General features: G+C 39.3%; 1 protein-coding gene across 3 annotated transcripts in view; it reads left to right on the top strand.

The window, feature by feature from the left end:
• Positions 1-24,869, top strand: part of Foxn2 (forkhead box N2) — a 49,285-nt gene extending 24,416 nt beyond the window's left edge. For all 3 annotated transcript variants that reach the window (XM_057779403.1, XM_057779411.1, XM_057779420.1), the window contains exons 3-6: positions 9,331-9,425; positions 12,276-12,340; positions 18,846-18,914; positions 20,888-24,869. In XM_057779403.1, the coding sequence (XP_057635386.1) occupies positions 9,331-9,425; positions 12,276-12,340; positions 18,846-18,914; positions 20,888-21,396 (738 nt within the window). In that variant the 3' untranslated portion in view covers positions 21,397-24,869. The remainder of the gene's footprint in view (positions 1-9,330; positions 9,426-12,275; positions 12,341-18,845; positions 18,915-20,887) is intronic.
• The last annotated feature ends 1,683 nt before the right edge of the window (positions 24,870-26,552 follow it).

Here is a 26,552-nt window from a genome sequence, read left to right as displayed (position 1 = left end):
TTTAATTTAGAGTTATGTCTGATGGAATTTATATAAGTTGGACTTTATGTCTTCCTTTTCTAGGATTCAAGATTCTAAACTTGATGTTTGTTCTTTATGGTGCTTAGTTACTTGGATATAAAACTTGAATGGAGTTTATATATTATCCTGAGGAACTCTCTTGTTTCATAACCAGCACATTGAGACCAGCTAGGTGTTCATTTGACCATGACCTGCAAAAACCAAGGTTAGGATATAGGAAATAAAATACCTATAAATTCTCAAGGGTCCTAGTTTATTTCTCATCAGTTAAAATGTATATATGTGTATATATACATATGTATATTTATACTTTACATATATTTATATGTGTGTATATAGATGGTAAAACTAGCCTTAGAAATTTATTTTTGATTTGCATAATATATAATACCATATTCATACTTGCCTGAATTCTTTTTCTTTACCATTAACTGTTTTGTTTTTGATTTTTGAGAGGAGAGGGGGGTATTTCAAGACAGGGTTTCTGTGTGGAGCTGGTTGTCCTAGAACTTACTCTGTAGACCAGGCTGTTCTTGAACTCAAAGATCCACCTGCCTCTGCTACCCAGGTGCTGGTTTGTTGTTATTTTGGTTTTGGTTTTACTTTTTCATTGTTGTCATATTATTAGTTTTGTGTTTGGGGGTAATCTTATTTATCTATATATGTATATATACATATATATAATTCGCAGAGAGGAAAGGGGGGAAGTCAGCATGAATAATTTGAATCAGATTTTCAAGAGCCAGGTATGTAACTTCATGAAGTTAGCTTCATGTCACCATGAATTGTACACTATAAAACACAGTAGCCTATGGGACATTAATAACATTATAACTCACAGGGATGGAGAGATTACTGAGCCATTAAGAACATTTGTGCTTTTCTAGAGGACCAGAGTGCAGCTCACAACCACCACTAACTCAAGCTCTAGGAGATCTGACGCCCTCTTCTAGCCTATGTAAGCACACACCTGGCATGGCCACACATACACAAATACATAAATAGTAAATCTTCAAACAAAAAAAATTTCTTAGAATAGTTTTCAGAGTTAGCTCAATTTGATCTCCTTTTGATGCTTTTTAAAAAGATTACTCCATGAACTGCACACACACACACACACACACACATATTTTACACTAGCTATTCCAATATATTGTGATCTTTATCTTATGCAATCTACATGTATTTTCCTGTTCTCTGTGGAGAACCACTTCCTCACAGTCCAGCTCAGGAGCTCTCCGTTAGGCACTTGCCGCTTCTGGGCTCCTACCCTTTTGTTTCTGTAGCACATATTGAAGGGACTGCTATTCGGCCCAAAGGAGATTTCTTTGCCTCAGAGTGACAAAGAGCAGGGGATAAAAGACAAAGACAGGAAATAGAGCATGAGGAGAAAGGAAAGGAACAAGGGAGAGCGGGAAGGGATATTTGTCCTGGAGGGACAAAGGACTGGGTTTGGATAGAGAGGGGAAAGATGGGACACAAGCAAATGATTGGCAGCTTATAAAGGTAAAAGGGGAAATCCCATGTTAGGACAAGGTGTTTAATTTCAGTTGGACAGGTCAATTAGGGTAGCCAAAGGCTTTTGATTGTTGGGCCTCAGTACTTTTAATAGGTGGATCTAGTAGCCGCCTCAGGAGGAGGAAATGGACAAGTAAGGGAGTAGACCTTGGTGGCTGCCCTTAGGAATGCAGTCTAGAGGTTTTAGCAGGGCAGGGCCTGCCAGAGCCATGTTTGTCATACTTGGGCTGTCCAGAGTCCCTTCACATATTATATTGTAGCTGTGCACACGTTTCTGTATCCTACCAGAGTGGATCTAAACTCTATGATCAAGAAACTTAGTGCACTAATTGCTTACAGATTTATCTACCTACTTACCCCTTGTCTGACACAGTGGTTGGTAACAGGGGCCCTGAGTCAACCAATTTTCAACCATATTAAAATCCAGTCTCTCAGCAGCCATTGCTCCTTCCTCAGCAGTCAAAAAATTTAAAGACAACACAACAACATACAGTATCCAGACTTTCTGTATTTCCAACCTTTACATGGCTTTTTAAAATTACTCCCTTTTTAAGAACTTTATTTAATTTTAAAACTATTTTTTAATCTAATGCAGTACATATTCTTTCTCTTCTCTCTCCCAAGCCTTTGTACATTTAAAAATGCACTGTAACCCATTTAGGGTTTTTTCTATCTGAATCTGTCTTTACTGTGTATCTGTGTTCTGTCTTTATGAGCAAAGCTCCAAACCTGTTGTGCAGTGTGTTGGCAGAGCTTGCACTGGCTGCTTAAGCTTGCAGACAGCGACTGGAAGATGTGCAGCAGCCACTGTGAGACTGCAGGACCCGGCCGCACTGCTTAGCTCATGGCGGTTAGCGGCCGCCTCCATCTCATAGGCAGCTGTTTGAAGATGGCGTAGGCAGATGCTTCTCTGCACTGCAGCTGGCCTGAGACTGCAAGACTAGGAAGCTGCATTTGTCTCTTTCTGTGCATTTAGAACCTTTTTCAAAACTTTCTCAGGCTCTATGTGGACGTTCATCTCCTGTCCCTCTGGCTGGCTGCAGTTTCCAGACTCCACCCTTCTTCCCAGCATCTTTCTCATCTGGCTCTCCTGCCTAACCTTATTCTGTTCAACTTTTAGCAAATCAGCTTCTTTATTAAACCAATCACAATGGCATTTATTCATACAGTGTAAAGGAACATTCCATAGCACTTAAGGTAAACATTTTTTGCTTTCTTGTTTGATTTTTATATAATGAGCTTGCTTATCCTCTCTCCCTCTTTTCCTCCCTTCTTCCCTCTCTCCAGATAGGGTTTCATGTAGCCCAGTTGGGCTCAACAAACTCACTGTGTAGCTGAGGATGGCTGTCCTACTTACTTTTAAATTGCTGTGATAAGATACCATGACCAAGAGAACTTATAGGAGAAATGTTTACCCATCATGGTAGGGAATGACCGCAAACAGGCAGGTTTGGTGCTGAAGTAGTCTTTAAGGGACACAAATGTAGCAAGAATAATAAAAACCCAGACACAGAGTTGGAGTTCAGGTTGAAGATCAGAAAAGCAAAGCAGTCAACCACGAGAGAGACTTTTTACCTCTACCAAATCTTCAGACTGAAAGGGCAAGATCTGTCTCCACGAATGCTCAGACTCCACACTCCAGTGAGTCCTGTCTCTTCTCCTTTATATTCCTGTCTCTGCCCAGCCATATTGCTCCAGTCTCCACCTCCCTAGTGCTAGGATTAAAGATGTGAGCCATCACCACCTGAATCTGTTTCTGGATTGATTTTGTGTAGCCCAAGGTAGCCTTGAACTCACAGATACCGGCTCTCAAGCCCTGGGATTAAAAGTCTGTACCACTAGTCCCTGGCCTCTAGTGGTTTAGCTTTGCATTCTGATCTTCAGGAAAGGTTTATTTTTTAAAATACAAATAAAATATCACTATACACAAGTATGAGGCAGAAAGCTGAGAATGGCATGAACTTTCGAAACCTAAAAACCCATCCCCAGTGACACATTCCTTCAACAAGGCTATATCTCCTGATCCTTCCCAAATAGTTTCACTACTGGGGACCATGTACTTAAAAATAGGAGATTGGGGAGACTTTTCTCATTCAGATCACCACAATGGCATGGAAGTCATTAAAGATTTCCTTTTAATTTTTTAGATTTTAAAACTGAGTTTTTAAATTTAAATCATGGCTGACCTCGAACTCACTCTTTAAGAAAATGCTGAAAGAAGACCCAGGACTCAAGTAGTGTGCAAGAACAAAGAGTGTTTATTTACCAGTATATGTGGGATTGGTCACCTGTACAAAATGGAGACAACTCCAAGAGGAGTGTGCAGGCTCCTTTTAAGCATAGCTAGGGGAATTTTAAGAACAGTTAGGTCATCTCAAGCATAATTGGTTAAGCGGGCAGCAGTTACATTAGTATATTAGTATATTTTTAATTGAGGTTTTATTTATGGATCTACTTGGATACATTTGAAGGGGATTGCAGGAATTGTCCTTGACATTGTGGGACTGACTCTCGGGCCTTGTTTGTGTTCTTTCCCTGGTCCCTGAATGTAAAGGTGTTTGTTTAATAGTCCTTTGTTTTTTAAAACAGAGACTGAAAAGTAGACCCAGCTTGTAAAATGGAGGAAGTTTAGATCTCTCAACTATATAGATCAGGATGGTCTGAAACTCAACAGAAATCTGCCTATTTTTGCCTCCTGGGTGTGCCACCACCGCCCAGACTGTTTTATTTTATGTGTATGTCAGTAAATGCCTATGTGTAGTGTGAAGGTCGCTTGTTTGTTCCCGGCTGCTCAGCCCCGAAATAATCACCTAGAAATCATATTGTTTGCAGTACTGTTTGGCCAATAGCTTATGTGTGTTTCTGGCTAACTCATAATATAAAATTAACCCATCTCCATTAGTTTGTGAATCGCCACGAAGTTGTGGCTTACCAGGTAAAGGGTAAAGTTCTGGTGTCTATCTCCTGCAGGGCTATGTGGCTTCTCACTTGACTCTGCCTTCTTTCTCCCAGCATTCAGTTTAGTTTTCCCCACCTAGCTCCGTTCCACCCTGCTCTGCTATAGGCTCAAAGCAGTAGTATTCACAGCATGCAGAGGGGAATCCTACATCATGTATGTGTGCACTATATGCATGTAGGAACCTACCTAGACCAGAAGGCATTAAATGCCTGGAACTGGAGTTAACGTGATTATAAGCCACCATGCAGATGCTGGGAAGTGAACCTAGGTCCTCTGCTCTTAAACTCTCTTCCAACTCTCAGTCCCAGGCTTGAACTCCTGATCTTGATCTGCCTGCCTGTTTCCTCAAGTATTTCAGGCCTGTGCTGCCACACCTGCTAATCTGAGCAATTGCAAAGTTCAGAGAAAGAAGTAAGGAGTTGAGAGCTAGAGAATGGGAAAGGATATTATCTCGTGTTTATGTAGAATTTGAGAAAGAATTATCTGTGTGGGGGGGAACAAGACAAAAATTGTAACACTAGCGCATAATTGGCATGTTATCTATCACAAGTAAGAGAAAAAGCAGTGAGTACAGATACCACCAAAGTCCAACTTGGTGACCACTGATTTTTATGTGAGTGTGTGAGAGGGAGCAGAGATGAGTCAAAGACATCTATCTGCATCACCAAAGCCCAGTCCAGCACAGGTGACAGCTTACAAAACTGGGAACCTGGAACACACTGCCCAACCTGCAGACTGCTCAACAGCTTGAGGAATGTTTTTTCTAGGTGACTCAGTTGGTCTACACCTCTTCAAGCAAGAAGCTCAGTTGGCCTCTGCTGCTTTCATTTGGTTCTTAACTTTCAAGGTCTCTGCTTCTTCTAGCTGTGGGGCTTGTCTCGAGGTCTTTGTCATTCACCTAAGAAGAGTGACTCTTGGAATTCTTTGTTTACTCTGGGAGGGAAGGACCTAGTAACTTTGTTTCATGAACTTCCTGAAGGTGTTTTGAGTTGTTTACCTTCTGCTTGAGCTTCCTTGGGGGGGGGGGGGGGATAGAATGTTTCAACCCCAGAGGAAATTGCTTGATATTGATGAATACTAGTAGGACACTGCTTAATAGTTGGAGATTTAGGAGCATTATTATGTTCAGGGGCAGAGGAAAAGCACCAGTGGACTTATTTATTGACCCAGGTAGATCTTAATGTAGCTCAGGCTGGCCTCTACTGTAACCTGATATGCAACTAAGCATTTTAACTCATGATGTTCCTACCCCCCACCTCTCAAGTAAAGTTTTTCATCACCACACCTCAGTAGTGTAGTGGGAGGCTGCTTGTTGGTTTCCGGCTAGTTTAAACCCAAAATAATCACACAGAAACTGTATTAATTAAAACGTTGTTTGGTCCATTAGCTCTAGCTTCTATTTGACTAACTCTTACATATTAATTTATCCCATTTCTGTTAATCTGTGTATTGCCACATGATAGTAGCAATACACACTTGTAAAGTTTTTGCATGTCTAACTCTGGCCATGACTCCATGGTGTCTTTCTGACTCTGCCCTTCTTTCCCCCAGCATTCAGCTTAGCTTTCTCTGTCTACCTTAAGTTCTGCCTTGCTATAGGTCCAAAGCAGTGTCGTTATTCATTAATGCTAATCACAGCACAAGAGGGGACTCCCACATCACAGTGGTTATTTGTTTTGTTTAAATTTATGAACTCTTTTGAGTCAGTACATCAGAATGTATTTTCCCGTGCATCTGTGGAAGACAAGTCCGCTGTTCTTTCATAAAGCTGAAGTTGGTTTTGGTCCCTGAGTGATTATCTAGAGATGGCAGTTCTCCCCACAGAACGCAAGGTCTGCTTTCTGTTCCTTTGTATTATGTTCTCCATACCACTTCAGAAAAATCAGATCTAAAGAAAGGGTTAAATCTGTTCTCCTGGTCTGGGGATCAAACTCACAGCCCTTGCATATGCTTGGCAATTGTTTGACACTGAGCTACTTTCCCAGTCAAAATCCAAATCTTACATTTTTCTGAAATTTTATTAAGTGTAAGCGAACATTATGACTGAAATTTTAGTCTGTAAACAGAATTAAATTTTGCCTAGTTCAGTTACAGTTTTAATGTTTTGTAATTTGGTGATTCTACAGCTATATGAAAAGACCTGACAAGACAGACCTTGTAATATATAAGGCAAGAACATAACATTTCAGAAATAGTAATATTATCTTCTAAGAATTTATTATTTAAAACTTTTATTAAGATGAATCTTTGCAATTTAGCCCTTAATATATTCCTTTCTACAAAACCTTCAGTGGTTTTTCAATCAATCTTAAAGTTTAAAAATTAATGATGGTAAATGAGAGAATGCATATTTTCTGTTTTCATCATCCAGGCACTTTGTTTCTTACAGATAAATTTCATTTTAGAACAATATATCTAAAATTTTTATAATTTGTGACTCATCATTTAAGTAAATTTTAATTGATATTTAGTCAGAAATTCTTTTTGCAGACTCTAAAATATAGATGAGCAAATTCATAGTTCATCTCTTGTTACTGATGGCTCGTGAACAGACCAGTGGAAGGAAGTGCTGCCATGGTAACATAAGCAGACTGTTATTTGAAACTACTGAAACTGCAAATTCTCAGTTTTACAATTTGGTGCTTCAAGGAAATGGCTTTTTCTACTGTGATCAAAAACAATTGTCAGACTTTCTACTATAGAATTTGAAAAAAAAAAAAACTTTAAACAGTTTGCAGGAGATATCCCTGGAATATCAAGGTAGAACATGGGTAGTTATTGATTGAATTGTCTTGGTCAATGTAAGAAAAATTATTTGTGTATATGAAACCTAATTGGAACAAAGGATGTGTGTTGACAGTTTTATTTCCCAATTGTCAAAACATATCTATCATTTGTCTAAATGACTGAACAAAACTCTAAGTTAGTTTTTATCACTTAGTCTAAAAATATATTTGCATGTAAATCTTAACATTTCTTGGAAAAACTTGTCAGTTGCTTGAGTTTTTTGTTATTTTTGTTTGTTAGTTTTTGAGACACCGTGCATGTGTAAATAAATTATATAGTGCTGTCTGGGACATAACTCATTATATAGACCAGGCTGGCCTTGAACTTGAGACAGTCCTCCTGCCTTTGCCTCTCGGGTACTTGAATCACTCCACCTGGCCTCAATTCTTCCTCTTTTTTGTGGTGCCTTGACACCGAGTGCCACAGAGATGACTCTCCTGATCATTCCTCCCTGTGTGACTGTTGTAAGAGACACGTCAGTTCTCCTTCTGCATGTCTTGGTTGCTCAGTTGTCAGGGTGTTTAAAACTGCCCTGTTATGAGTGCATGGACTTCTCTGTAGATAAGAAGCGTTTCCCCTTACGTTAGTTTTGGTCCCTACTACTTATTACCTAAACCTTTTTGAAATTTACTTTTGTTCTTATTAGGGTTTTGTTGTTGCTGGTGCTGCTGTTGTTGTTTGAGACAGTGTCTTTCAGTATAGCATTGGCTGTTCTGGAACTCACTCTGTAGACCAGGCAGGCCTCGAACTCATAGAGATCCACCTGCCTCTGCCTCCCAAGTGCTAGGATTAAAGGTGTGTGCCACCACTGCCCAGCTCTGTTGTTTAGTATCATTAATCCCCTTCACCTAGCATTCAGTAAATACTCTATGGCAATTTCAGAATATCCAATTAATGTTCATTTATTTTGAACTGTGTTACTTGGCTATAAGTTATTTTATTGAATCCCATTACAGCTCACTTGGATCTTTGATTTACTTTGTGGGTAAAATGTAAAATGTCTGACTCTCACATTGTTTTATCTCGTTTCACATAATCATAATAAGTAGCAATAGATATCTTGGGCTTTTAAGTTTTTTTTTAAATTTCATACTGTATGTGTGAATATGTACGTGTGTGTGCAAGTACCAGCAGAGGTGGACAAGTGCACAGATCCCCCAGAACTGCAGTAGTGTGCAGTTGTGAGCCCTCTAGTATGGGTGCTGGGAACCAAACTTGGGATTATTGCACATACAGTGCAGTATATTATGAACTGCTGAGCCATCTCCAGCTGCAAGCCTTATATTTTAAACTTGTGGAACAATATTTTTTGATCATGCCACTTTATAAAAATGACACAGTGCTCAAAGATAAAAGGATCTCATTAGTAGACTAATTGCTGCGAGAAAGAGTTTAGGGAACAGAAGCGATGTGGAGATAATCACATAAACCTTACATCATACAAGATTTTATACAAGGAAGGGTTCGGGGAAAAGAAATGAATAAGTTTGTTTTCCAAAGAGTTATTAATCTAGTTAGTTGTAAAGTACAACTTAAATTTTAAGATTGTTTGCAATATGAAAAGCACAGGCTCAGTGAGATGGCTTAGAACGTAAAGGCACTACTTGCTGCTGAGCCTGAGGGACCTGGATTTTGATTCACTCAGGAAAAGGAAAGGACTGATTCCTTCAAGTTCTCCTATCCGCACTCATGGCTTGTCTTTCTCCCCATAAATGAATAAGTTTAAGTTTTATAGAAGCTTGGGTATAAATAAGTTTTAAACTCTCTCATCTTGTGGTTAGAGTAAACTATGTATTTTATGGTGAGTGCAGTCAGTCATGTATAACAGACTCAAGTCCACTTGAGGGGTAATGGGGAAGTAGGTGTGAGTATTGCAGCAGGTCAACATCCAGCAGCAGGCACAGGGGTAATTGCTGCATCTCCAGCCTTCACTCCAGCTTTGGCATGAAGTGGGAGGTTCCCCCATATTCTTACTCAGAGGATAAACTGTGATAAACTGTGATGCATAAAAGTTCAGGCTTTAATTCTTCCATACTTTCTTCTAGGTTAATGGAAAAGGTTCCTTATGGTGTGTTGATCCAGAATATAAGCCCAATCTTATACAGGCCTTGAAGAAGCAACCTTTTTCCTCTCCACAGAGGTAAGCACTTTTTGTGTGATTTAGATTTATTGTGTGAAATGGAGAAAACAAGTCGTACGGACTTGTTTTGTTTGTGTATTTATTAATTGTATAGAGAAGTATTTACAGGTAACATTAACCTAAGGTATTTTCCTCTTGGTTAATTTCTTTCTTTCTAGGAAATGAAATGTTGTGAGTTATTTGATTGCACTGTGTAAAGAGGCCACTGTGGTTGGTTAAATTTATTTAAAAAACAAAAAACAAAAAAAAAAAAAACCCAGCCAGTAGCTAGGAAGGAGGTATAGGCAAGATTTTCAGACAGAGTGCTCTGGAAAGAAAGAGGGAGTCACCAGCTGGATGTCATGGAGGAGGAGAGGTAAAAGCCATGAGCCACGTGGCAGCGTGTAGATAAGTAGAAGTGGGTTAAGTTATACAAACTGGTTAGAAACAAGCCTAGGCTATCGGCTGAACTTTCATAATTAATAAGTTATTGTTAATTATGAAATAAATGTTGTTATTTGGGAGCTGGCTGGTGAGACAGAAAGACACCCAGTATATTCCAGTATAATAAAAATTCAGTAGTCAGAAATTTAGATAAAGACCTGATAAATCTAAAGACAGATCAGAGTCAGTTGATTGACCCTCTCTCCTTCAGAAATTCCTTGAAAATCCTCTCTTCTCTCTTCCTGTCCTCTCTAGCAGACCCTTCAGTCCTCCAAGAAATCTATGGCTAATCCCGGTCAGTCAATTGCTGACTCTGTTCTTTGATTCAAGATGACCTTATTGGCACGGTGGAATGCCTGTATGCACAGTTCTCCCACAACAATGAAATGCTAGATGGTTGAATATAAATTCTCAGAAATAAAGTCAGTATAATATAAGTAAGCTAAATAAATTATATGACTTCAGTGCAAAAAAAAAAGACTCATTTTAATTGTTTGCATGCTGATAATGACTTAATAAATGCATACTTAAATTTTAAAATAAGATGATTCACAGTTTATAATCATAGCATTTTTGATACACCATTTAAAGTTTCTTTTTCCTATTTATTTTGTTTTGCTTTGTTTCATCTTGGTGAAATGTGTCTCATGTTGTTTTAGTGATCCATTGCTGTGAAGAAACACCATGACCAAGGCAACTCTTATAAAAGAAAACATTTAATTGGGGGCTTCTAGTTTCTAAGGATTAGTCCATTATCCTGGCAGGAAGCGTGGCTGCTGGAGCAGTAGCTGAGACCTTTACATCCTTATCCACAGGCAGCGGGCAGAGGGAGAGACTGGGCTTGGAATGGACTTTTGGAATTTAAACAAGTACACATCTACTCCAAGAAGGACAGACCTCCTAATCCTTTCCAAATAGTTCCAGTTAGTTCTGCACTGGGAACAAAATGTGCAAGTGTCCGAGCTCATCGGAGTGCTGTGGGACCATGCTTGCCCACCTGTCTGCTTGAAGTTGATGATTCTCCTCCAAAATATTTCATATTTAAAAACTGAAGTTTAAAATTTTAAATGTTTGTCAAGTAAAATAATGCTTTGCAGGTTTTTCTGTTGTTGTTTTCTGGAAAACGTCGTTATAATGTATTTCCTTACAGCTTCCCCCTGGCTTTAGTTTTTCTCATTTTGTTAAATCTGGACATTATATTATCTCTCCAGATCTAATTTTAAATCTTCTTTCTAAGGAAACCTTAAGGAATCTTATAATTCTATGATGTATATTTATTTGTATTGCAGTTTGTCTTACTAAGATAAATCTTAGGGGGTAGTCTTTGGTGCTTAATTTATTTTTCAAAAGTCTGAAAGGTAATTAACTTTCAAATACATACCTAGGGAGAAAATTAAAATCTTACTGCAACAAATCCAGAATTTCCCATTGTAATTCATTTAAATTCTTAGGTAATATTGGTGCTTATGAGATATTCTATTTAAATAGTAATTTAGAGCTAAAGGAACTGTCTCTAATGTTGGTGAATGTGACCTACTTCACTGTGCTCTTGACCAAGGGCAGCTTGTAGGGCACTGGCTTATAAGCCCACAAGTCACCTCTCATGTATCTTCATGGACTCACGTTTAGATCTTTGCTATCATAGCTTTAGGTGTGAAAAGTAATTTTGCAAGGTTTTTTTTTTTTTAAGAGTAAATAAGAGCATTAAATGTGAAAAGTAATTTTGCAAGGTTTTTTTTTAAGAGTAAAAGCATAAGAGTTATCAATTGTTGACTTTAAAACTTTAATGAAATGAAAACATTTGGTTCCATTTTGCTGATTCCTTCTGACACATTTTTGTGTGACCCTTCTACAATTTGTAAGTCTCGGGAAAAGAATAAGGTATATGTAAAAGCTGAATAGGAAATAAACTTTTAATTTCATTTAAAATATTTTTCTTTACTATCACAAGTAGACCCCCCCCCAAAAAAAAAAAGTTTTACTTTTTGCACTAAAAAGCACCCTGGAAACTTAACTTTGTGTCATTATATAGAATTTTTCTTAAGTACTTGTTTTGATAGATTCTTAGTGTTAAACTATTAGTATTATATCAAATTTTAAAATATGTTAGTACTGAATTCTTATATTTATTGTTCAGGGCATTTAAAATACATTATTATGTAACCAGTACAAAAATACTATATGAGAAATGTAATTGTTTCTGTTTTACAAATGAAGAAATTAAGAGATAATTGTTTTAACAGTAACAGAATAACTGTTTTTAGTCTTGACCCCATGGGCTTCAGCAGCTCTTTCTGAACTGAGTGCTATAAGCAAAGAGAATAAGGAGAACTTGATTGTTGTGGTTTTGTGGTGCATTCTAGTTGTACCTGTGACTTGGTTCTGTAGAAGCAAGTAAGCACATCTGTTTTCCTCCCTGTTTTTTAGTGGTTCTTTATCACCTCACTACTTGAGCTCTGTTCTCAAGCAAAGTCAAGTGCAAACTCTTAAAGGTATGTATGAAAACCATCCAAAGTCACCATTTACCAACATTTGGTGTAATGTATATGTACTTGTTTTTAGTAACTCATGATATATAGGCATTTTATCTTCCTCTTCATTTATCTTTATGTTACTTCTTTATATTTTTTCTTGAAAGTAGAATTTAATTTCTTAGTAATATCATTGGAGTTACTTCCGTGTATTATTATGTGTCCCATTGTAACTTTACATTTATGAAATAGTTGAAAAGAAACTATCAATAATATTTTGAGACAGAATGTCACATAGTAGTAGAGTTAGCTGCGCAGAGACCTGCATGTTACTTTTTTGGTTTTTGCCTCCTGGTTTGTAAATTATAAAATACTTGTTACAGTTGTTAAAGAATTTCGCCATCCCTTAGATTAGGATGCAGTTCCAAATATTTTTATAGGTTGTATCTGAAAAACTTTAACTTAGACTAGTAGGTTGACTTCTTTTAAAGGAAGTTCTACACACACACACACACACACACACACACAATTTTTATGACATTTTTTATACTTTAGTGGTTTGGGGTTAATCTTCCCTTACAAACATTCTATCCACCTTGGTCCCCATTACCACCTAAACTCTTCCATCCTCAGTGTTCTCCCTTCCCTCTTTCCCTTTCTCCTTCCCTCCCTCCTTCCCTTCTTCCTTCCTTCTTTCCTTCCTCACTCTGGCTTGCTCTGGCTGGCCTGGAACTCTAATAGACCAAACTTCAAACTCATTGAGACCCAACAGCTTCTGCCTCCCAGGTTTTGGGATTTTTGCCACCACACCCTGCTCATCCACTTTTTATGTCAGTATCACCTGTTTATTACCCCCTTTCCATGGATCCCGTACCAGTGTCCAGCGTCTGCACTGCCTCGTTCTCACAGAGACACGTATGTGAAAACACGAAGCTAAGCTCTGTGTATGGGAGTGAACATGCTCTGTCATCTTTCTCAGCCTGGGTTCCTACAGTATTTCCACTTCCATCCATTTCCTCAAGTTGTGTAGTTGTATTTTCCTTCTCTGCTGAGTTGTATATGTGTACCACATTTTCATTAGCCATTCATGCTGGTAGACATCTAGCTGATCGTATCTCTTTGCTGTTGTGAATACAGCAGCCATGAACATAGATGTACACGTTTCTCAGTAGTAATGCATGGAGGCCTGTGGGGGTATATACCGAGGAGTGTAATAGCTGGGTCATAGCAGTTTCTGTCTTTAGTCTTTTGGAAATTTCCGCACTGATTTCCAGAGTAGCTGCAGGAGTTGATACTCTTAACCAACAGTAAATAATGGTTATGCTTTCTCCGCGCCCACCAGCATTTGTTGTCACTTGTTTTCACAGCCACTCTGACATTGACAAGATGAAATCTCCCAGTTTCTTTGTTTGTTTGTGTTAAATAGGGTTTCATATAGTCCAGCTGGCCTTTTAACTTGCTATGTAGTTAAGGATAACTTTGAACTTCTGATCTTTCTCCTTCCACCTCCAAAGTACTGGAGTGAGAGGCATGCACCATGCCAAGTTTACATTGCGCTGAGGATCAAATCAGGGCTTCATTTGTGCTAGGCAACTACTGTAGCTGTGAACTAGATTCCCAGCCGTCTGTGACTCAGTTTTTGATTTGGTTGTTCATTACTTTTTGTTTTGTTTTGTTTTAGTTCTTTGGATATACTAGGAATGAATTCTGTCATATGTGACTGGGAAAACAACTCTTCCACCCTGTAGGCTGTCTTCTTCACTCAGAGTCAATTGCCTTATCTGCTGTGCAGAGAGATGCTGTTTAATTTCGAGAGCTCCCATTTGTCGATTGTTGGTCTTTCTTCCTTTGTGACTGGAATCTCTTCAGAAAGACCTTACCTATGCTTGTATCTCCAAGTGTTTGTCGTAATCTTTCTCTAGCAGCTTCAGAATTAAGGGAATTCTTTTCTGTGTTGTAAAACCAAACATTTATTGTTTCTTGTCTGCAAGTGCTGAGGGTTAGCTGGCAAGCTCCACACTCGGGAATGTCTTTCAGTGGTGGAATTCTTTCCTGATCATAATTAGTAGATAGATTAGCATACTTGAGTTTTTGTAGTGTTGTTATTTCAAATCTTAAAACGCTTCCATGTCCTTCAGAAATGAAAATCTCACAGTAGAGCCTTTCGGCTGTCAGATGTTTGGCTCTTTGAAGCTTGTAAAGCTGAGCTTTAGAGCATTGTGTGTCCTGTAAAAATAAGGGAGGGCGAAGCTTCAGAGAAACCTTTGCCAAGAAATTTAGTGGATGGGAATCCATTTCTGATGACCCTCTGCTCCCTGTTACCTGCATGGGTAGGTAGAAGGGGTCTCCTCACCTGCAGGCATTGCTGAGACACTTCTATCTTTATATCCGAGTGACTTCTGGGTCTTACCCTCAAGATCACTTCATCCAGGTTCTGAGACATACTGGGTTTTGTGAATTCTGGACTTTCTTAGAATCTCTTCTTGCTCTTGTTTCACTCCTTCCAAATTTGGTTTCTTCCTATGCAAATATTTCTCCTTGTTCCGTTCTGTGTTTCTGCCCTTTCCTATGACATCTCACTTCTATGACTTTCTTTTAGCCCTTGCTTAGGAGTATGAGACCTGTTCCCCCAGCCATGAGCTAGGTGGGAAGGGTTGATAGTCTAGATTAAAACAGTTCTAGGCCTGTTCTGTACTTGAACACAAAGTTCTGAATTTTAAGAGGCAAAACATAATGTTTAAAAGTTTACGAAAGTTCATATTTCAGTTCTGCTGGTTAGGGCATATTTATACATGAGAAAATTTCCCCCTCCTTCCCTTAAATTGTTTCTGGAGATGTTTGAAAAATAACCAAATAGATCAAACATTCGTCACAAGTAATTGAGTTCCTACACTGTGCCCTAAGGGCCTTGAGATTTGCAGAGGTAACATTCTAGCCAACCTGCTTCCAGAAACATTTTTCCAGAGGTACTGCTTAGTAGTAGCATATTTGCTTCATACAGAAAGAGCCCTGGGTATGATCCCCAGCAACACACCCCTGAAAAAGAGGAAGAGAAAAGAAAGAAGTAGATTAGCTGAAGGTTGACTTACAAGCAGAAAGGCTTTTCTGAGGAAGGAAGCAAGGAAGCCTGGCGGTGGTGGTTCATGCTTTCATAAAATCCCAGGACTTGGGAGGCAGAGGCTGATGGATCTCTGGAGTTAAAGACCAACCTGGCTCACACAGCTAGTTCCAGGATGGCCAGGACTGCACAGAGAAACCTGTCTCGAAAAACAAACTAAACAACAAAGACTAAGAAAGCACAAGTCTCAAAGGTAGAAGATAACCGTGTGGCCAGGCAAAGTGGCTCATACTTGTAATCTCCTTAGTTGGAAGGCTGAGGCAGGATCGCTGAAAAATTGAAGTTAGCCTGGGCTGTAGAGTAATACTGTTTTAAAAAACAAAACATTTTTTTAAAAAAGGGAGGAGGTGTAGAGGAAGGAAGTGAACTGTTCTGATGGATCTCTGTTTGACCCAGTTACAACATCAGTAGTGTGTCTTGACTGTAAGTGATTTGAATGTCAAATTGTGGTTTACAAATGAGCTAGACATGCTACTGTATGATGTAACTAAAGGTGTTGCAGCTTTTCAAAAATAGTGTAAGCACTCTGAAGGAAAAAATGGCACTATTATAAAGGATTTTCGATTGTGATCATTAGCAAATATAGGCATCCATTCTGTTTAATTTTAACACCAAAGCTGATTAGTTGTACCACCAATAAAAATTGTAGTTGCTACCAAGAGGATTTTTGTTGGTTAAAAGACGTTCAAGATTCTACTTTGGGCAAATCCCTGTTAATTATATTCTTGAATCCTATAATGATTTGGATTTTTAATGTTGAAATTAAATGGGTTCAGAGTTAATTGCCAAGTATGGCAGGAAGCCTTTTTCTTTAAAGAGTGCTTGCTGCTTTTGCAAGGACCTGTTTCTGTCACCCAAGTCAAATGGCTCATAGTCACCTGAAACTACAGCTCTAAGGATCCAACAACCTCTTTTGGCCTCGGCAGGCACCATTGCACACATGTGCATACATAAAATCTTTTTTACGAAGAATGCAAATACACACTAACTTTAAATGAGAAGCATTTTAGGGGTCTGAATTGTGGATGATAAAATCCCTGTGATTTTCCTTGTTAGAGTCTCTCACTCCCCCCACCCCCTTTTTAACAAAATTGGGAACAAGTGAAAAACTATTTATGGACTAGTAACCCTGCTACGTTGTGACTTGTGCCAGGACACGTGGCTGGGCACGAGGGGTTTGAAATCCAGCCCACCCTCCACTCATTTAGCTTTTCTCCACGATTCGGGAACACTTACTTGGAAAACTGCTTGCCTTTTTCCCAGTTCACAGTGTGATAATATGTTGTAGCTGTATTTTTTTTTTTCAAAAGCATGATGAATTCTATCAAATTGTCTCATGTGGATGGACTTCAAGCGTCCATCCCACACTAGCTCAGAATTAGGGGTAGACTTACAAATCAGAATCCTCTGTTTGAATGGAGATCAGAAAATGAATCTCACAACCTGAGCAGAGGCCGGAAAAGAGGCCAGACGCATGCTTTACATCCGCATATATAGTATAAGAGGCCACACCCCAGTGGTCGGGTAACCACTAGCTGTAAGACTTCCTACAGCAGTCTGGAGAGCTCTGTTTGCCCAGCTTCTGTGTGTGACCAGTGGCTTATCCAGTTCACGTTCTGTGCACTCCCTTCAGACATTCCCCACCTCCCTGAACTCTTCACCAGCCATCACCTTCTTTACTTTTTCTCCCTCATACTTACCTCTGCCGTCATGTCTTCATTGTCTCTATATATTTTGAGAGGTGACAGTTTATTTCTTTTTTCTGCTATATTTTCAGTGTGGAATAATGTTAGGCTCACAGTAGGGCATTCAACTTATTGAAAGAATAGCAGAATGGAGACTACACTGTATTCTGATTATTTTCTGCAGTTTCCACAGTAATCCTGGGTGCTTACTAAATATTAAGGATGCACACACTTGCGTTCCAGAGGCCCATGGCTGGAGTACAAACTCCACCTGACTTTTAGGGAACCCCTCTTGTTTATTTTTTTGAGATAAGGTCTTTTGTGTGGCCAGGCTGACCTAGAACTCACCTTTTCTGCCTTTGGATTGCTAAAATTACAGGCAGGTACTCTAGTACCTGACATGGGAGATATATGTGAAGTTATTATTAAAACCCGAGGTGGTATTATAGGCCAAGTCTGGTGGTTTATGCCTTTATCCCTAATACCTAGAAAGAACACTAGTTTAGAGCCAGCCTGTTTCTCAAAGCACTTCACACCAAAATTGCAGTAGCAAACCCTGAGAGTTTGCAGTCATGCTGGGGAGTAAACAAGTCAGTATCTAAGTAAGGAAATTAGAAGTCTCTAATGTAATCATATAATGTAAGATATAATTGATGAAAACTTCATCTCTAGATCTTATGTTAAGTTTATCTTTTAAGCTAAGGTTTATAATCACTGCTCGCACCATTTTATTTGTTTTTCAAGTAGCTATTTGGACGAGTATCACCAAGAGGAAGAAAGCCTCACATCTGCAGATGTGCTTGCCTGGTACTTATCTGAAGTAGAACCTTCTGGTTACCACATTTATTTGTTTGTGGTGTATTCGTGGGAATGGTCAGAGGACATCTTGCAGGAGTTGCTTCTCGCCTACCACGTGGGCCCCTGTGATGCGACTCAGATAGTTAGACTTGGCCACAAGCACCTTTACCTTCTGAGCTGTCCCGAGGCCCCAGTTATGTAGTTTTGAGGCAAGATTTCACATTGTATCCCAGGCTAGTCTGGAATTCATGATTCTTGTGTCCCTGTTAGAATACCCAGCTTGAGGTCATTCTGTAAACCCTGTGTAGAGGCATAGACCTTAAAATACAGAGGCAGAGGACAGGATTCTTAGGCGAATCTATGTGATATAGTGAGGTCCTGTTTCTAAACATAGAGGCAAAATGTGTAGTTCTGGGGCAGGAAGAGAAGAGAGAACCCAGTCCAAAGCCCCAGAACCCATGTGAAAAAGCCAGGCGTTTGTAGTTCAGGTTCTAGGGAGGCGGGATTACTGGGGCTGCCTTAACCAATCAGGCTAACTTACTTGGAAAATTCCAGACCAATGATATACTCTGTCTCAAAAAATACCCCCCAACACACACAAGATAAAAAAAACAGGAGATCTGATGGCCTTATCCTCTGCAGGTATCAGACAAACAATGTTGCACAGATATACATGTAGGCAAAACACTAATACACATAAAATACTTGTTCAGAAATTATCAATAAGAATTGTTTTGGTTTTAGCTGTGAGCCTAGCCTTTAACAGCTGAGCCATTTCCCCAGCCCCAGGTTGGTTTTGAACTCAACACAATCTTCTTCTGCTTCCTAAATGCTGGGTTTGAAGGTGTATGTCATAACTCCAGGCCACCTAAGTCCTAATGCTGACATTTTTGACATTAATGAGACCACTCTTTTCTATTTTCAGAATCTGATATTGATGCTGCCACTGCCATGATACTTTTAAATACTTCAATAGAACAAGAGATTTTAGAATGTAAGCAATCACTCTTTTCTTTTAGTAAAATAAATTTTATAAATGCCTTTTCAAACTAATGGTTTTAAATTCAAGATGGCTAATGTCATAGCAGAATTTACTTTTTTCCACTAAATTGTGTATTAATCTGAATGATTCAGTTTCTGTTGTATTGTATTTCTATTTATATAATCATTTGAAAAAATTAAGTTAATGCTGTGGGAGATGTTTGTGTTGATGAATAAATGGAGGAGACAGAAATGCTTTCCAGAAGGTAAGCTTGAGGGGCTAAAGATAAAGACGAAAGCTGTGAGCCACTGTGGTTAGGGGTGTTTATCAGTTGGGTGGGGTGCACTGTGGGTAAGTGTGCCTGCCATCCAGCCTTATCCTTTGTTCAGTCCTGGGACCTGTGTGGTAGAAGGGAGAGTTGATTCTCGGACTGTCCTCTGACATCCATGCACAGGCCCGGGTGCACGTACTTATACACAAAATGATTGCTTTTATTGGATTCAGCTGAGCTATACATTTTTCTCTAATCCCTTCTCCCCTTCTATACGCTCCCATGACCTCCACGCTCCACAAAATAATTTTTAAAAGGATATTTAGAGTTTGGAGTAGGAAAGGTGTTAAGTACAATTGCAAAGACCATGAGGAAAAGATAAAAAAATTAATTAAAGTTCTTTGATCCATGCCGTACTTCTGTAATCTCAGCACCTGGGATGTGAGGCAAGAAGACCAGGAACCAGGAATTCAGGATCCCCCTTGGCTAGATAGCAAGTTCCAGACCAGCCTGGGATGTGTAAGACCTGTGTCCAAACTGAGAAATGAGAGACTGGCTGGGAGGCTGGGGACTTGAGTGTGTGTTAGAAGGCTTGCCAGACAAGTGCAAGGCCTGGGCCAGTTGACCCTAAGCAGCACATAAGGTAAGAGAAGCAATGCAGAATACTGGGAGAATTTTTAAACTATGTAAAATAGATAAAAGATTAATATCATGTCTGCAAAGTAAGAAATAAGCAGACAGGTCCCACAGCTGCCACACACTTAGTCAGGGACTCAGTCTCGCGATCTGTGGGAAGAGGAAGCAGAGAGATTGAGCCAGAGGTATTAGAAAGGCAGTGTCTTTAGGACAACAGTACTGATACGGGCCTGAACTTAGAGACTGGGCAGAGACTGGCAACATGCTCAAGACTGCACAAAGTGCCAGCACTAAGGGGGAGTGGGCACAGAGCCCCCAACCGAGAAGCTGCTTACAGTTGACACCTGCTGGAAGGGGAAGCTGTTTATCCCAGTTGTAGGTCTCATGTCCACGAGCAGTATTTTGCTTTTTTTTTTTAATTTTAATTTTATTTTATTTGTGTCTTACTGGAGTTGTTTGGTTTAGTAAGAACAGGAGAGCAGAAAAGTCAGCAAAATATCTGAAAGTGGCTCTCAAAAGAAGAAATATGGGGAGATGTAAAGTAAGTTTAAGATACTGCCTTTAATTTAGGAAATAAAAAATGTAAATGATTGCTAATGGAGTATGCAAGTAGGTGCTTTTCATACACTGTTAGTTTATTGTTACGGCCACCCAGGAGTAATTTGAGTATACTTCAATTTAAAATACCTTTCACTCAGCACTTAACAATTGCCTCAGAGAGAGAGAGAGAGAGAGAGAGAGAGAGAGAGAGAAATCCAGTACATTTCCTTGCTGCAGCATTACTTGTACTAGTACAAACTTGGAACAGTGTAAATACCCACAGGGAAATTGTCAAGCAGTGGTATCGTCATACTGAGACATTCTTTGCAAATAGTACAAAGTAACTTTTATGTTCCACCAACAGGACAGGCCATCTTTCAAATGGTTTTTAAATGTTTCAGATCTAGAAATTGAATTATGGGGGAAATGCCACAAAACTACAGATTCCAAGCTCTTACTACTCAAAAGTGAGAGTTTTGGGGGTCTGCTTTTGCAGTCAGATACCTCTGGCTTGTTGATAAAGTTCTGTTTCCCACAGGTGAGAAGCCGTCACTGCAGAAGAAGAGGGGTTACAGCAGTGCATTCAGTGCCCCAGGCGCTGTGCGGCTGCAGGAGAGCCATCCTCCAGCCGCCAGCATCGACCCGAAAGCAGACCACAATTACAGTGCCAGTAGCATGGCAGCTCAGCGCTGCGCATCCAGGGCGAGCGTGTCTTCCCTGTCTTCTGTGGATGAGGTGTATGAATTCATACCGAAGAGTAGCCATGTGGGAAGTGATGGCAGCGAGGGCTTCCACAGTGACGAGGACACGGATGCTGATGATGAGGACGATCGTCTGGGAGACAGCGGCTATGCACCACAAGCTCATGAAGACAGTGCTCCCGAAGGACAGCCAGGCAAAAAGAAGAGGAAACAGTCGTGTCAAGAAATTGATGACGAACTCAAAGAAGCAGCGGGGTCGCTGCTCCACCTTGCTGGAATCCGAACCTGCCTTGGTTCCCTCATAAGTACTGCGAAGGCACAGAGTCAGAAACACCGGAAGAAGTAGGGATACTTACTAAAGTGTGGCAATACTCTTCTACTTAACTCTTCACAAGGGATATCAGAGCCATAGCGGACTTCTTAGCTTGAGGGTAGGGGAGGAGTGCCACTTGTTTCTTTCTAAATATTTTTTGGTTGCTTTTCATTTTTTGTTTTGTTCAATTAAACAGTTGCTCTTAGGATCATGACTAATTGTAAATCTGATATAAGAGTCCCCAAAACAATTTCTGTGAATAACTGTCTCCCAGATTTGGAAAATTTTGTATAAGAAAATTCTCAGCCTCTGTCTTAAACTTGTAGGGGGAAAAAATCAATCTCTTTTGTTGATTGGTCAAATACAAGAATTGGTAGCTCAGTATTTTCACTTTTGTTCCCATTCTGTAGTCAACTGTAGTTACTCATGTAGCTAAGCACAGGCTGGCATCTTTCTCACGTGCTCCTCTCCTGACATCTTCTGTCTTATTCTTGTTTTAAGTTATTCTTTGTTGCAGCATGAGCATGACCAAACATAAATGGAAACGATCCTAGATGCCTAGAAGGTTCTCTGGTTTGTAGGGGTGTGGCTCATCTCCAGATGGGAATTCCTATTGCAATATCTTTGAAATGTTCTTACCTCACAGTTAATGCACAGCATCCCTGGGGCCTTTACCCTTTCCCAGAGTACTTTGCAAGTGTTGTTTGAGTTTTAGCTACTAACTGTCTTTGTTAAGTAAAAATTGTCCAGTGAGAGGATACAGTCGGAGTGTGTCATGGGATAACATACACCTTTACACACTTTAAAAGAGAATCTTGCATTTGTTTTCTAAACATAGTGTGATAATATATTGGGAAGACATGTTGTAACATCTTAAGTAAAAGTAGGTCATTGAGGACAGAACTTTTCAAGCTTTGTATAAATTAAAATTATATGTGTAATGAATAGACTTAAAACATTTGATAGGAAACTGTAGAGATAAACATCTTCAGGGATTTCAAAATAGGTATAAAAATTAGATCTTATACAGAACTTTTTAAGAGGCAATGTAATACCTCTATGTGCCATTAATCCATGATAAAATATTTTATATTACTATTCCAAACGGCATTGGCCAAGAAATTTTACGTATTTCAACAAAACTGCCTATATGAGACAGTTTTCATATCACAGTTTGATTGTAGTATTCAGAACAGGGATACTAATACTGTAACTCACAAATATATTTTTTTACAGTGGTGGGAGAAACTTTGACTGTATCCCAGGCAGTAACCTTCTTTGCATTTTTCTAATTTATATGCATAGATACACTTGCTGTATGCACACATATACAGGCTCAGGTTAGTTTCCTGCTTTGAAATGTTTTTATGACTACAAAGCATTTCTTGGAATTTTTTTAAAGACAAATATTTCATTTTTACTTATAAATTTTATTTGGGCAAAACTGTCAAATGAGAAGAAAAACTAAAGCATGTTTCTTAACTGACCATGCTTGCAGCTTTAACAGCATTAATACACTCTTGTTTCCATGTTAGTTATAATTAAATATGGATAGCTGTATTAATGGAATGGGTGCTACTAAAATATTGACATTTTTCTTTTATTGATAATGCAGGATGAGGAATTTTAAATCTTCCTAACTCATTAGTGTTATTTCTCCAAAAACCAGCTAAGTGAAGATAGTCTTTTACTGCAGACAGTGAATACAGTACCAACTGAAAGTATGCTTTGCCATGGTGTCAGTCATAAAGCGGCTACAAAGCTCAGTTGAGTAGCACAGTATTTTGAAGTGAATCCCCATGGCCTTCTGGACGGGGCTCACAGTGCCCAGGATCTGCTCTGAAATTCTCTACAAGTGTTTCTCCAAGTTCCTGTCTGTTAGCTCTTCTGCAAATAGAGGAAATGACCTCAAGTAGGAGAGAATTGCTCTTTGCTCGAAAAGACCTCTTCAAAATGCCTGTTAGGCAGTAGCTGAAATTCTTTTCTTTGCCTCTTCAGCGGACTCTTATTTAAAGCTGTAGCCATTAGCAAAGATGATAACTGCACCAACAGCAGCGTTCCCTAACAGTTTGCACTTAGTTCTCGTGTGGAATTCAGTGTCTCATTCTCCATGTGCTGTTGTGTCCGGGCATCCATCTCAAGGGGAGAGCCTTCTTCATTCTGGCCCCTTGTGATGTTCTCGGGGATCGCGCTCCTGCTTGGAGACAGCTGGAAGCTTCCATTTAAGGAAGTCATTCCAAACCTCATGGACTGGAAATTCCCACAGTTAACACACTTCATGTAATAAACATAACCTAGAAACCAGGGACAACATCCACATTGTTAAACTTGTTTTAGCTAAGGTATACTTTGTCTTATATCAGAATAAGAATTTTGTTGCAACCACTTCAGTTTTAATGAATCCCTAGTAAAAGCTGTGTCTTGGCACTGTTATCTTTATTTTCCACATTGCCAAGAGAATTGGTGTTTCTTGAATACATCTTTGAAATTTGTTTGTGCAATATATTATACTAAATTAGTTGATCTTTTGCTTTTTAATTCAGAATGAAAACGTTGCCTAGATCAGTAGAAAAGCAAGGGGTGCGGCACCCCTTTCCACCTGGGACCCTTGCCTGTTCTTGGAGCCAGCATGACTTATTAGATTCCTTTGTATATTGTAGAGTTGAGCATCTCTATTTTTTTCCACTGTTTGAGGCATTTGTAAAGGGTTCCTACTAGATGGTCAGTTAATACACACATGTTAGCCAGTTCAAAGCCAGAGCAAGTGTTAAGGCAATGTCTGTATGTTTGTAGACTGGGAGGCCTTTTATAGCAACTCGGGCTGCAGGTGGGAGTGCTCCCCAAAGCCTCCAAACTGTTACCCAAAATAGAAGACTACTTAACACCCTTCAAAAACCATAGCATTTTCTAAAGCAACTTCTGAGGCTTTCTAGTTTACATATGTGTCATAGGGTTTTTTTCTTTCTTACTTTGAAATGTGTAAGTTTTGATTAAAGTTTACTCCAATGTGTTAATGATGTAGTCAAATATTTATTGAAAGACACAATAGAGTATTTTAATGTTATACCTGCCATTTTTCAAGAATATTCTTTGCATCTAACTGCCAGTGCCATTGTCAAACTTGTTTTCAAAATTGTACTTTTTTTATTAAACAAAGTGCTTAATTTTAAAGTATTATGTTGCCATCATATAGTGTATAAAATGTATAATTGCCAATTCATTGTAACTTATTTATTTTTAAACAAAATATAAGAATACTTTTTGAGTAAAGAAATTTGTTATTAAATTGTTTCCTTGTTTCTGATGTAGCATAAAAACTTCTGAATTTAACTGCCGATAGACGACCAGCCACAAGTGAACCTCTTCTCTGTTGCCAGTCTTTGCTCAGAGTAAAATAACTTACAAATGTTTAGTTTTTGTATCTAATCTCTGACTCTTAAAATGTTTATAAAGTTTATTTTTACCAAAGAGATGCAATTCATTATGATAAAGTTGCAGAGTAAATGCCGTTTTGTAACATTTTTGTGCTTTGTTCTTTTATTTGTGGGGTGGAGTAGTTGAAGCTTTCCGTTTCAAGTGTTTTTAAAATATTTTAATCTTTACATGAGTGTGTGCGCGCGCGTGCATATGTAGAGGACAGGACAACTTTGGAGAGTTGGTTTTCTCATTCCACTTTGGGTTTAGGGGCTTGAACTCAGGTTCAGTTTTTTGCAATCTCACCAACCCTTGAGTTATTTGTTTGTTTTGGCAGAGTCTCATGTAGCCCTGCAGCGGCTGTGTTACTGTGGGATTATAGGGGTGTTGTCACTTCTGCCTGAAGAGAGTGTGTGTGTGTTACTGTGGGATTATGTGTGTGTGTGTGTGTGTGTGTGTATAGAGAGAGAGAGAACTGACACTTGTATGAGGATGTGGGGAAACTTGAGAAATTCAAAATGGTTTATAGCCACTTTGAAATGCAATATGGACATTATTCAGGAAATTTAAAATAAGGTTATTGTATGATCAGGTTTGTACTTCTAGGTAAAAACTAAAAGAATTGGAAGGAATATCTCAAGATACATGTACAGCCATGATGGACATGAAAGGTGCCTATCATTAGCCTGACCAATTCCATTTTGCTCTTCTCTGGTTCTTTATTTACTGCCCCCTCCCCATTGCTCTTAGTTCTGCTTGACAAACATCTTCATGGCCAGGTACTCTCACCAAGCCTGACAAGCCAGATCACCCCCAAATGGGAGCTATAGCCCTACATGCTGCCTCAGAGCAGGAGGAATCATGGGAATTGCTCCCCTTGGTGATACCAGCCTTGCCAGATCCCTTTGCAGGACCAGACCCCTGTCCTGAGCAAGGCCATTGTTTCACCAGGGGTGCCTGCTCCATCCCCCTTTCTCACCATTTCCTATAAAATCTTTCAGTTTCTCTTAGCCTCTTGAAGACAGACTTGGGTGTCACCAGACCCCTTTCCCTGTTTTTCCTAACCTTCACTGTTACTCGTCCTTGCTGGGCACTGGAACAGGTGGCTAGGATTCATCTATTGAGATTCAAAGAGCCAGGCCTTCTGCCCTAAAATACTGGTAACAATACTGGTAACATCGCCAGCAACATTATTTTCCAGAGCCAAAGCTGGATAGTAACACATTGTCCTTCCGCAGAGGAATAGGCAGGTCATGTGGGACGTCCTGCTCTATGTGTTGCTTCTATTGGTTGATGAATAAAGCTGTTTTGGCCAATACATTAGGCCTATTCCTAGCTAGCTCTTATGTCTTAAATTAACCCAGGAGAAGCCATGTAACTGCCCAGAAAGCAAGAGGTAACAAACCACGAGCCTCATGGTAAAATATAAAATAATAGAATAGGTTAACTGATAGAGCAGTGAGTGCTCTTAACTACTGAGGCATCTCTCCAGCTCCCAATCTGAACTCATAAAACTATATTTTTTTTTTCTGAAAGTGCTTGGTAATTCAAAGTATAGGTGTATTCCTGTGGCTTGGTTCTGTATAAATACTTCCCTTTTCAAATGAATGCCCCCAAGAAACACATGGCCAGCTTTAATTCACTCTAAGGACAAGCAAGAAATAATGATGTTGAGCTCCTTGCAGCCAGCTTTGGGGAGAGGCAGTATGTCCTCCCAGGTTTCAGCTGATGCCTACATGCGCATCCGTTATCAGTGGATGTTATAATCGTAATCA

This window comes from Chionomys nivalis, chromosome 1, assembly GCF_950005125.1.
Source record: "Chionomys nivalis chromosome 1, mChiNiv1.1, whole genome shotgun sequence".
Classification (NCBI taxonomy): Eukaryota; Metazoa; Chordata; class Mammalia; order Rodentia; family Cricetidae; genus Chionomys; species Chionomys nivalis.
The sequence above is the reverse complement of the archived record's forward strand: the minus strand, read 5'-3'. Positions and strand labels throughout refer to the sequence as shown.